The 12,254-nt window shown below is 39.4% G+C and overlaps 1 protein-coding gene and 1 long non-coding RNA gene across 2 annotated transcripts in view; one reads left to right on the forward strand and one right to left on the reverse strand.

Annotated features, from left to right (window-relative positions):
- Positions 1 to 1,896: 1,896 nt before the first annotated feature.
- MKRN3 (makorin ring finger protein 3) lies at positions 1,897 to 7,070 on the reverse strand. The gene is given in 2 exon segments (XM_041751441.1): positions 1,897 to 5,571; positions 5,574 to 7,070. Coding segments are annotated over 2 exon segments (1,464 nt in total). The 5' UTR covers positions 6,976 to 7,070; the 3' UTR covers positions 1,897 to 5,509.
- Positions 7,071 to 7,234: 164 nt separating this feature from the next.
- LOC121489920 overlaps positions 7,235 to 12,254 on the forward strand; it is a 52,397-nt gene continuing 47,377 nt past the window's right edge. Inside the window, exon 1 of the long non-coding RNA XR_005987456.1 lies at positions 7,235 to 7,368. This is a non-coding gene — a long non-coding RNA (uncharacterized LOC121489920). The remainder of the gene's footprint in view (positions 7,369 to 12,254) is intronic.

Raw genomic sequence — 12,254 nt, forward strand, 5'->3', positions numbered from 1 at the left:
CCAGGACCCCAGGTTCTGTGCCCTGGGCCAAAGAAAGGCATTCACTGCTGAGCCACCCAGGTGTCCCTGTAAGCTGGAATTTTACCAAAAACTTAAAAAACAGACCTTATATCATATATGTATAGATTTATACTTTATCTGTATTGTTTTAAATAAGCATAATAACTATGAATTTAGGGGTTTTTTTGGTTATAAGATGCTTGTATGACTATTATTTTTACCATATTAAGAGAAATGTTGTCTCATATTCTTCCTTTTTTTTTCCCCCGTAGAATATAAGCTACTCCTACCTGATTTCTTATTCTTTTCCTGTGCTGTTTTTTGCCTGTTAATATTTCATCTGAAATATTTTGGCATCAATATTCACAAATGATTTTGAACTCTACTTTTCTTTGTATTCTACGGTGTTGGTAACATTTTGATACTGATTTGTTTCATTAATAAGTTATGTAACTGAATAAGTTATCTAACTGTCCCCTTTCTTCTGTTCTCTGGAATGGTTTGTATAGCATTACAATGTATTAAAGTCTTTAGTAAATTTCTGGGGCAAATTTCTTTTCCTGCTCTTCTCTTTTATTGGGATGCAGGGCTAAGTACATTCCTGACAACTTATTTATTCGTAATTGGTTTGTCTTCTAGAATAACAACTGAAAAATTATATTCAGGTACATTTTAAATTCTTCCCCATTATCGTGTTTGCCTCAGTGTAACAAGAATTTATCTCTCATTTATTGTCTTTGATTTATTCCTATTTGTTTCCTATGTTACTTGCACTTTCTCCTTTATTTCTTGTTAAACATTTATCTGTTTATTTTTCAAAGAAACAGCTTCCATTCATTCATTCGAAAGCTAGCATGAGAATAGGCAGGGTGGGGCGAGCCCAGGGAGGGGAAAATATAATTTTAAGCAGGCTTCTTGCCCAAACCAGAGCACAACATGGGGCCCGATCTCACAAATCTGGTATCATGACCCGAGCAGAAATCAACAGTTGGTCACTTAAAGGACTAAGAAACAGATTTTATATTTTTATTTTCTGATCCATTACATTTTGCTTTAATCATTCTTAATTCTTTCTAACATCTATGCTGCAATTTCTTTAAAATTTACAGTTTTGAATACCTATTTGTGATTTGTCTTTCTAAAAAATGTATATTGGTATTTACTTTTTTAATATAAATTTATTTTTTATTGGTGTTCAATTTGCCAACATACAGAATAACACCTAGTGCTCATCCCATGCAGTGTCCCCCTCAGTGCCCGTCACCCATTCACCCCCACCCCCCGCCCACCTCCCCTTCCACCATCCCTAGTTCGATTCCCAGAGTTAGGAGTCTCTCATATTCTGTCTCCCTTTCTGATATTTCCTATACTGGTATTTAAAATTGATTTGACTCTGAGCACAGATTCAGCACCATCTTACAGATTATAGTATGCATAATTTTTTACCATCTTATTCTGTCCTGATAAATTATTTTGAATTCACTCTTTAATCAAATTATTTTAAAAGAGATATTTAAAAGAAGCTTCACCTGCTAGTGGCTAATTTTCTCGCATTGACATTGGAGAATATTGCTTGTACTACTAATTTCTCATGCAATTGACAGTTCCATTATAATATGATAGTTATATTTTGTTAGTGTCCATACAACACTTGAAAATGTGATATACTATATATTCTATAGCAAATTTTTTTTCATGTATTAATTTACCTTCTTGAACAATTGCTGGGTTATTTTCCAAGTCTCCCCATCCCCATCCCCACTCCAACTCCATTTTGCACTGAGGTTGTAGTTCACCACCTAGTGTGGAAACAAAAACCACACCCTCAAGATGTTTACAAAAGAGAAAAGCATATGGGTGCTTACTATGGATTAGAAATGTTTTAAGTTCTTGAAATTCAGTAAATGGATTTAATGGTACATGAGACAAAGTGGTTTCCATGTGTTCGAGAGGAAGGAGTATTAGCGTATTTGTAAGTGTGTAGTCCACCAAATTTAGTCATTTGAAGCATAAGCAATCAAACTTGTTTCACATAGGCATTTATTTCTGTGTGATTAAAATGATACCTTCTGTATAGACACCTGAGCTGAATCCATGAGTCCTAGTGGAGGAGGGGCCAGCACATACTAAATCACTCAAAGAGCAAACTTTTGTGTGGCAAGAGCTCCTTTGTTTCTGACTGCAACAGAGGTGGCCCCGCCCCGCTTCATGAGCAAGCCCTTGGAATACTTTTCCCAGAGCCGAAGGTAGTGACATTCCTTTATCTGACCTCTGAATGAGCTGATGAGGGAACAGAAATCCCATTTTTAAACATCATTTTATTTATTTTCCTTATGTAGACATCCATCACAAATAATACATATTTTTGTTGTTGCCTACTATATTTCAGGAATAAAATAGCACATTTTTAGTTTTAACTGAATCACTTTTGTTGAAAAAATTACTTGATCTTTTTAAAAATTATGACTATAATGGTAATGTGCCCCCATGCTACAAAAAAAATCATAAAATAACACCGTTACTTTAACGCAAGTTCCAAAGATACCCAAAGAGAAAAAGTCTGTGGATTATTAATTCTTGTGCAAGCTCTTCTGAGGTCACAAACACATGTAATCCTTTTACACATGCCACTTTAAAAATCCAATCTATGTTTCAATTTCTTTGTCCAATGTAAATATTTTCATCATAACAACCACAAAATAGGTGGTGCTATACCCATTTCTCATATAAAAAAACTGAGGTATAGGAAATTTAAGTAACTTGCTCCAGTCTGCATGGCTGGTAAGAAGCTGAGTCAGGATTCTAATTATTCATTGTCAGCAAAACCACTTTATCTTCTGCCAATCCTTGTTCCATTGTATATCCTGAACTTTATAATGATTGTTTCAAGATGCCATTTGAATAAAAACATTCTATTTTAGAACATTAGGTAGTGTATATTAAGACAAAGTTTTCAAAGTTTTCCAAGCTCAGCTTAAAAATCCCCCCTTAACAGCAGCTTAGCCTCTATTCAAAGCTCATTTTTTTTGAGACTTTGGTGCCAGTAGTCTTTGAGAGTGACCCATCTGGTCCTTTTTCTTTGGTTGTTTGGTCATCTGATTCCTCTTTCCCCTGCATGAATGGAGCGGCCTCAGGGGAACCAGCATATTTGATTTTTGTTTGGAATTACTCACCCTGCATGACAGTTAATAGTGAGGCATCCACACAGCCTCTTGATTGGTGAATTCTTTGGATAAGAATTGATACGCAAGAAATATGGCAAAGGTGCCAGTAAAATGGGCTGAGATACTTACCGATAAAATCAGGCATTATATAAGAAGAGAGGCAGTGTAAGAATCTGAGAAGCTGAGGCATATTGGGTAAGGGACTAAGAAATACTGAGTCTGTAAGCCAACAAAGCCCCACAGCTCCCACATTCTTTAGGAGCTTTTTTATGTCCATCTCTGTCCCATCTGGCTGAACCATCCATACTGAAAGATTGCACACACATTTCCAATAGCAATATTCAGCTGGTCTAGCTGATCCTGGACATGTAGATGAGGGAGGAAGCAGCATGGTGCCTGTGCTCTGGAAATATACCACTGAGTTCCTTTTGTGGTTCAAATAATTTATACCTATGGGTCACAGCTGTATGTGTAAGTAATTTAACCTCTCAACCTTATTTACTTCATTAGGATTATAAGAATAATTATAGCAATGACTTCACAACATCAGTCTGAGAATTAAATTAGTCCTTTGGAGAGTGCTTAGTAAATGGCACAAACTCTGTAAATGTACTGTGTCTTTCCTAAATAGTCTGGACAATCTGGATCTCATAGAACTTATGTATCTCGTATATTTTCACCTCAGCCAAGAGAAGAACATTCTGCAGTTGATGCATACAACATTTTGTACATTTTACATTAGATAAATTGTTAGAATTGTGCTGTTCAACTCCTTTGCTTGTTCAGTTACTGAAAAGATGTATGAAAATTGTCCACTTAAATTTTATATTTTTCTTATTATTTATTTTTGATGCTGTGTTATTAAATGAATACAAAATTGGAATAGTTTTATTTTCCAGGTAAATTATAATTTAATATTCATATACTAACCTTATTTATCTCCAGCAATCTTTTTATCCTTAATATCAACTTTGTCTGTTACAAAAGTCACAGCATTGCTATTTATTTTTTCATTCTATTACTTTTAAGGTTCTGTATTCTTATGTTGTAGGTGTGTACTTTAAACAGCATACAGTTTCATTTTAATTTTAATCAAGTCTGATAATCTTTGAGTTTCAATTTTTAAGCCATTTTCACTTAATCTGATAGTGTGTAATTCCCATATTACTATGTACTTAGTTTTTGTTCCTTTATATATTTCACTTATCTTTCCATTCTTATATTTTGACTCATTTAAATATTATTCTATTTTCTTTTATAATTTTGTCATGTATATATTGAAAACTTTTGTCAAAAGCCCCTTTCTTTGAATATCTAGAAATATTGAATACAAAGTACTGTGTATCTGAGTTCAGGATTGATTGTGCTATTATAAGGAATAATGACATTGCGCTAAACTGCACGGGAACACACATTTCTGTATTTATAATAGAACAGTGAGCTATTAATACCATCACAGGAATTACCAATGTCCTATTTTGTAAAATTTCTTTATCGGTGTCTGCTATAATTGACCAGAGCCACTTCAATTATCTGTTGTCGTTAGATACTATTTACTGAGCCTGTGAAAAGGACAGAACAATTATTTACACACCTCACACTCACACAACAGCAAATCATATTGCCTTTCACTTCCAGCTTCCAGCTCTTCCAGATAGTATATGGTGTATCCTTTATAAATATTTTTGATCATATAACTTTTTACACATTTATATGCACATATATAATTCTTAAATAAATACTTCCAAATATAAGTAATTTCACATCAAGCTTCACAGGATAAAAACATGTAAACATACACACCTGGTTCTGGTCAAGTTAAACACAAAAACCACAAGGTAACCACATGTTAAAGAGTGCACTTGAAGGGGAATGAGGGAAGGAACAGACATGTAAACAACAAAGGTGAGCAGCTGTACCACAAAGGCCCTGCGAGGGTCCATTTCTTAAGGCTGTAGTAGCAAAAAGCTCCTTGTTCAGTTTAGACTTCTCCCTTCACCCTGTCACATTTATTCTTGAGGGACTTCAAAATGAGTGTGGAAATTCTGTAAACACTAGACTAGAACTGAGTCAATCCTGTTGAAAACAGAGATGACAAAATAAACCATAAACTACAGTCATATTCATTTCATCAAACAATAACGTTAAGGACTTTTTGTTACAGTTCACCACAGTAAAGCACTATAACCTTGAAATGGGGATGGAAGAAAACAGAGATGGATGCTTTATAAAAAGGGCTTCAATAGCCTGTGAATGATAGATGTGTCTATAAACAGAAAACAAGCAACAGCGGATGGCAGAGCCTTAGCACACTAGACCACATGCCACAGCATAATGCTACAGATTCAAACTGAAATATTTTTTTCCAGCTCATAATGAAGCAAGTCCCACTGGTCCTTTGAAAAGAAATCTCATCATTTCCCAGTGAAATAAAACACTTAAACAACAGATTGGCCAGCCGAAGCATGACAAGCTCTTTTTTACTGCTTTTAAAGGGCATCTCACCCTCTCGCACCTGAGTAGGCTCCGAAAATTGACCGCAGTGAGCACCGGATGCCTCAGCACTCAGCCTCTGAGGATCCTCTCCCAGGCCCTCTGGGTCTGCATGCTTGTAAAAACAGTTATCTCCAAATGGGCAGAAACCCCTGCCTCCTGCAAAATACCTGCAAGTCTTGTTGCTCATTGCCTCCTTGTATTGCTGAATAAGTTTCTGCTTCTCTTCCTCCTCCTCCACCCAGAACTCACTGGGAATCACAAAGTTGGAGGTGACCCTGCACTGTGGACAGGACTTGACGATCCTGTTGCCAAACTGCTTGTCAGTCCTCCACCTGCGGATACACCTAAGACAGTAGGTGTGGGTGCAGTTGGAGAGGATGCCAAAGCGGCAGTCACTGGGGTTGGCTTTCTCATAGACAACCTCCATGCAGATGCCACACACTTTGTCCATACTTCGCTGAACTGCAAACGAGAGCTCCATATCCTTCTCGTGTGCTTCAATGCAAGCCTTTATATGGTCTGCCCTCTGTGCAGCATCCACAGGGTGCAAGACCTGAAGCCCACACATATCACATATCTCTCCATGGACATACATACAGCTCTCCCCACGAAAGCACTGCCCCATAGCCGCATCTCGGCAAAGCTGCTGCCCCCTGCCCACTGCAATCTGTTCCCTCTCAGTCACTGGGCTCTGCACAGAAGCCCTGGGAACAGAAGGGATCATGCGGCCCCGGTAGGGTTGCCCAGGAACAAACTCAATGGCATTCTCCCAACCTTCCACACCAGCTCCTCCGGCAGCTTCAAGGCCTGCATTGTCTCTCTCAGCTTCAAAGAAACCCCCTTCAGCAGCTAAGCCAATCGCAGGCAAGGAGCAGGCGAACGCAACAGAGGAGGCTTCAGCCACTTCCTGAGGCAAGGTCTCAATATGCGCAGCCGTGCTAGGGCTTGGGTCTGCGGAGGCCCCAGGCGGTGAACCAGGGCTCTCCCCAGCCTGCAGCCGGCCCGAGAGGTCATGGGAATAACGACAGTTCTCCCCCTCCTTGCAAAGCCCATGCAGAAAATACCTGCAGGTGACTTGCTTTGTCCAGCTGCCGCTGCTCCGGCCCTGCAAGCGACTGGGCCCCGCCCCTCCCCCCGAGGCCTGGGCAGGCCTCCGACGTGACGCACGGAGGGGGGCCGGGCCCGCAGCCGCAAATTGCCGGAAGACCGGGCGCATGTGGAGTGAAGGCCCAGGTGCACCCTCCCCTGCCACCTCGGCCCCCGTAGGTGCCCCAGATGCCTCAGAGGCTTCAGTGGGAGCTGCAGGCTCTTCCATGGCAAATTCTTCTCCCCAGATGGTACCGGAACTGCTCCGGTGTCTCTTCCTTTAGGCTTGAGGCCCAGAGAGCCCGAGCTGGTACCGGGGTCTCTTCCTTACGAAGTGTGCATCTCTTTTCCTTCTCCCCCTGCTCTCTTCCTGTGCTTGTGGGTTCCTACTTCCTCCTCTGGGCAGGCGCGGCGGACACTTCCTGTGGGAGCAACGTCAGCCCGGGATCCACTCTGCTGTCTGCACAGTGTGTACGCTGGTTCCGCATCCTCCTTTGTTCTCGGCTGCTGGGCTGCCCCGCCCCTTCAGGCCTCTGCACCTGCTGCTCTGCACTCCCGCTGCCGGATCGCAATCCCTCCCGCTTGCAGTCTCCTCTGGAGGACGTAATTACAGATCCTTGAGGTTTTGATTTCATGTCTCCCAGTATTCATTCAGACACATTGTATTCTATTGCTTTTTTGTATGGTCTATTTTAAAAATCGTAATCCTCCCCCTGCCCCAGGTTTATTCTGGAACGTCACACCCATACACTTTATAAATCCTTTTTCTGCTCGCTCCAGTTTATGTCTACATAGGTCTTTGTGTGCATGCCCCCCCCCCCCCCCCCCCGTGTTACGGCTGTCACTGTGGAAAGCTTTTTCTTCACAAGACATGATTTCTTTTGGTCTCTCTTCCGGAAAATCTCACAAGCCGATGCTGGAAATGCTTTTTTGCCAGCGAGACATTAGCAGGGAGTGCTTCTGATCAGAGGCCACTTCAGCGCTTTTCAGATGTCTTAGTTTATTGGATTTTCCAATTCTGTGTCCCGCTGTGCAGAAGCTGCTGCCTTTGTCAGATCCTGATGCGGGCATAATTAGCCACTGTCCCCTGTGTGACCCTGGCTTTTATTTTCTCCTCGCTTGACTCATGGTGGCCCTTTGTTTCTCTTTATTTCCCTGAGGTTTGTCCTGCATTGTGGCAGGCCAGCTGTTCATAATGCATGCTCTATCATCCTGCTCAGAAGTAGTGCTTTTTAATTTTCTCTGTGAGCTCTTTGTTGTTTTGGAAATATGTTTCAGTAGAATGGTTTAAAAAAAAAGAAAAAAAACCTCCTCTGCTAAGATTACTTATCATGGATGTACACTGAATTTTATCATGTAGTTTTCTGCATTGAGAAATGATCTTATGTTTTTTTCCCTTTATGCTCTTAATGTGATTACTTGCACTGACAGACTTCCGAATATTTAATTTACCATTTTTTTTCCAAGAGTAAATCTGCATTACGATGCTTTATCATTATATATATTATTGGATTTTCTTTGCCAAAGTGAGTTTCTTGGAATTTAGTGCCTAAAACTTAAAATGAGGGTGTCTGAATATAGCAGAGGAATCAGATTGAAGCAAATAATAAAAAACAAACACGAGGTAAGGGTAATGAATCAGTGTAATCCTTTAAATGAATTACTGAGAGCTAAATTTCTGGTGAAATTTATTTAAAAATGAAGGAGCCTCAAATAATATCAGAAATTTTAAAAATAGGATATCATTACATTAATAACATGAAAAATCATGAGAGGATATCAGAAACAAGGCTTAGCCATTAAGTGTGAAAATTTATTAAAATTGATCATATTTCTAGAGCCACAGCTATTATTAAAAATAGCAGGAGCAGTAAAAAGAAATGCCCTATTACATAAGTTAAATATGTAACTAAAAGTAATCCTGTAAGTGAAGGATTTTAAAGCTTTCCATCTGAAATAAATAGGCAAAGTGCTATATTGTCAATCCTAGCCAGTGCCATGAGTCAAGCAAATAAATAAAATATTTTGTAATTGTAAAATGATTATTAATAGGAGAAAGCAGAAAATTGAGGAAAAATATTGATAAACCATCATGTTTAATAAGCACATGTAGCAAGGACATTGGATAGAAGTGTAGTACACCAAACAGTTGTATTTCTATTTCAGTTAATACACTTAAACACTTAAAATTCATAATATAACACCATAAAAGGTTAACTACCCTAGAAATCAAACTAAATGAAGTTGTAGAAATTAAAGTCATGTTTTATTTAGGAAGATTTAAGTAAGCCAGGGGATATCCTGCTCATGCAGTAGAAGCTAAGCTCAATATTTTCAAAAGGCAAACTTTCCCTCTTTTGGTAATTATGAGAATATTGCTGTTTTCCACCATGAATGTAGGAAATCTTGGGGATTTTGAATTCCTTCTTTTGTATTGTTACTGGGTTTTGTGTTGGGGATGCCAGTTCTTCCAAAGTCTAACTTGCTTTCTCTCTCCTCTCATAAATGCATTGGTTGCTGAGTATTCGTTTGACAGCCCCAAAGATTTTCATAGGAAAAAAACTTGGAGAATGGGTTTATATATCAGGCTTTTTACAGATTCACAAACCTAACAATCTTGATTATCAAACCATTATTTGTTAAATAGTAATATGTTCCCAGCAATATGTTTAATTTATATTTGATCCACTTTTTATAGGTCAGCACTGTCCAGTAGAATTTTCTGTGATGATTTGATGTATATGCTATTCAGTATTCTGGTTTGGTAGCTATTAGCCCCATGTGGCTCTTTTTTTTTTTTTTAAGGGAGCTAGCACAAGAGAGAGGGGGAGGGGCAGAGAGCAAGAGCCTGAGAATCTTAGATAAGCTTCCTGCAGAGCTTAATCTCATTACCTTGAGATCAAGACCTGAGCCAAAATCAAGGGTCAGCTGCTAAACTGACAGAACCACCCAGATGCCCCAAGCCCATGTGGCTTTTGAGTACTTGAAATGTGGCTAGAATGACTGAGGGACTGAATTTAATTTTAAATTTAATTTAAATAGCTACATAGGGCTAGTAGCTATAATATTGGACAGTGAAGTTCTAGATTGTATTACACCACATATCTCCTCACAAAAAAGAAACATATTTTATTTAAATTCAGTTTTCCAACATATAGTGTAACACCCAATGCTCATCTCATCAAGTGCCCTCCTTAGTGCCAGTCACCCAGTTACCCCATTCCCCCTCCCACCTCCCCTTCCACAACTCTGTTTGTTCCCAGACGTAGGAGTCTCTCATGGTTTGTCTCCCTCTCTAATTTTTCCCACTGAGGAAGAGAATCTCTAAAGCCTATGCAGCAGGCATGGAGCAGCATTTATTTTGATACACTCACTTGTGTGGCTGTCAATTGTGTTCATGTCCTACCATCCATAGTGAACTATATCTTCTAGTTTTATAGTGCAAATATTTCATATATGCTGTTAGAAACTAAAATTGTACTGCATGATTTTAAATATGTGAGACCGAATATCTATAAATAGGGGAGTGCATGTAGAAAGAATAAGCAAATACTTCCCATTTTGGTCACATATCTATTCTCAGAGAATTTTCTCTGATTGTAATAGTCCTGTTTTGTCCTGCTTTTTGTCTTTTTGTTTTTAATATATATATATATATATATATTTATTTATTTATTTATTTATTTACTTATTTATTGGCACTGATGTTTTCATGTAGTCTCTGAGAATACACATCTGATCATGTCTTTAGTTATTTGCCTCAGCTGAGGGCTCTTTTCCCAAAAACCCACTTGGCCTCAGGACTGGGACCTGAGACCAATTTGTGCACACAGCAGTTTTCAGGGCAACACAGGAGCTCCTCATTGGTCAGGATTTAGATGTCCAAGTGGAATGAATGAAAACAATGGCTCCACTGAGCAGGCTGCACTAAGCACTTAGGTCACAGAATGACAAGGAGGGAGGTGATTTATAGCACTGCAGGGCTGAGGCACATCCCAGGCATCATAAGAAAAGCCCTAGAGGCAGGATACTAGTTCAGAAGTGGACTGTAGGGATGGATAGAAAAAATCCAGGAGGCTGCACAGTCTTTTATTGCAAGTAGCTCAGGCCAGCTGGTCTCAGCCCCACTTACTGTGATGTGTCCATATTTAAAACACACATATTTGTTTCAGAGTAATTTCCCTCAGCAAACCCACATGCTTCAGGTCCAATGTTTAGGTACTACTGTAGAGATGGGAATTAAAACAGGGGTCTAGAATCAGGCATCAGGGATTCAAATCTGAAATACAGAACTTTCTGAGGGATTCATCTTGGGCAAATTAATCACCTTTTTTTTTCCTCATTTGGCAGATGACAGGAATAATAGCAATAATACAAGTGATTAGTTCACAGGTTTGCTGTATTTTTGTTTTAGGTTTGCTGTATTAAAGGAGAAAATTCTTTTTTTTAATTTTTTTTTTAATTTATGATAGTCACAGAGAGAGAGAGAGAAGCAGAGACACAGGCAGAGGGATAAGCAGGCTCCATGCACCGGGAGCCCCACGTGGGACTCGATCCCGGGTCTCCAGGATCGCGCCCTGGGCCAAAGGCAGGCGCCAAACTGCTGCGCCACCCAGGGATCCCAAAGGAGAAAATTCTTATAAAAATGATTGGCGCAATACCTGTTAAAAGTGATAGTCTTTGAGATATCCATAAATGCCTTTTGGATTTAAAAATCAAAGAAAGTAGAGAGAGACAAGCCATAGGAGACTCTAAACTATAGGGAACAAACTGAGGGTTGCTGGAGGTGGGGTGGGTGGAGGAATGGGGTAACTAGGTGATGGGCATTAGGGAGGGCATGTGATGTAATAATGAGCACTGGGTATTGTGTGCAACTGATGATTCACTAAATTCTACCTATGAAACTAATAATGTATTCTTTGTTAATTAATTCATTTAAATTTTAAAAAATCCATGAAGGGCACATGGGTGGCTTGGTTGAACATCTGCCTTTGGCTCGGGTTGTGATCCTGGGGTTCTGGGATCAAGTCCTGCATCAGGGCTCCCTTCAGGGAGCCTGATTCTCCCTCTGCATGTGTCTCTGCCTCCCTCTCTGTGTCTCCTGTATAAATAAATCTTAAAAAAATAAAAAATCAGACAATCCTGCAATTAAAGTCTCTTAGTATGTCTATATTTTTTCTGCTATCTGGATACAGCAGTAGTCAGTCTATAGGATCCCTAAAAGTTCCTGGGTCATGAGAGGTAATGAATGAATACTTATTTTCTCATACTGATAGGCAAACTTACTTTTTTTAAATAATAAATTTATTTTTTATTGGTGTTCAATTTGCCAACATACAGAATAACACCCAGTGCTCATCCCACCAAGTGCCCCCCTCAGTGCCTGTCACACATTCACCACCACCCCCCACCATCCTCCCCTTCCACCACCCCTAGTACATTTCCCAGAGTTAGGAGTCTTTATGTTCTGTCTCCCTTTCTGATATTTCCTACCCATTTATTCTCTCT

This window comes from Vulpes lagopus, chromosome 4 (assembly GCF_018345385.1).
Source record: "Vulpes lagopus strain Blue_001 chromosome 4, ASM1834538v1, whole genome shotgun sequence".
NCBI lineage: Eukaryota > Metazoa > Chordata > Mammalia > Carnivora > Canidae > Vulpes > Vulpes lagopus.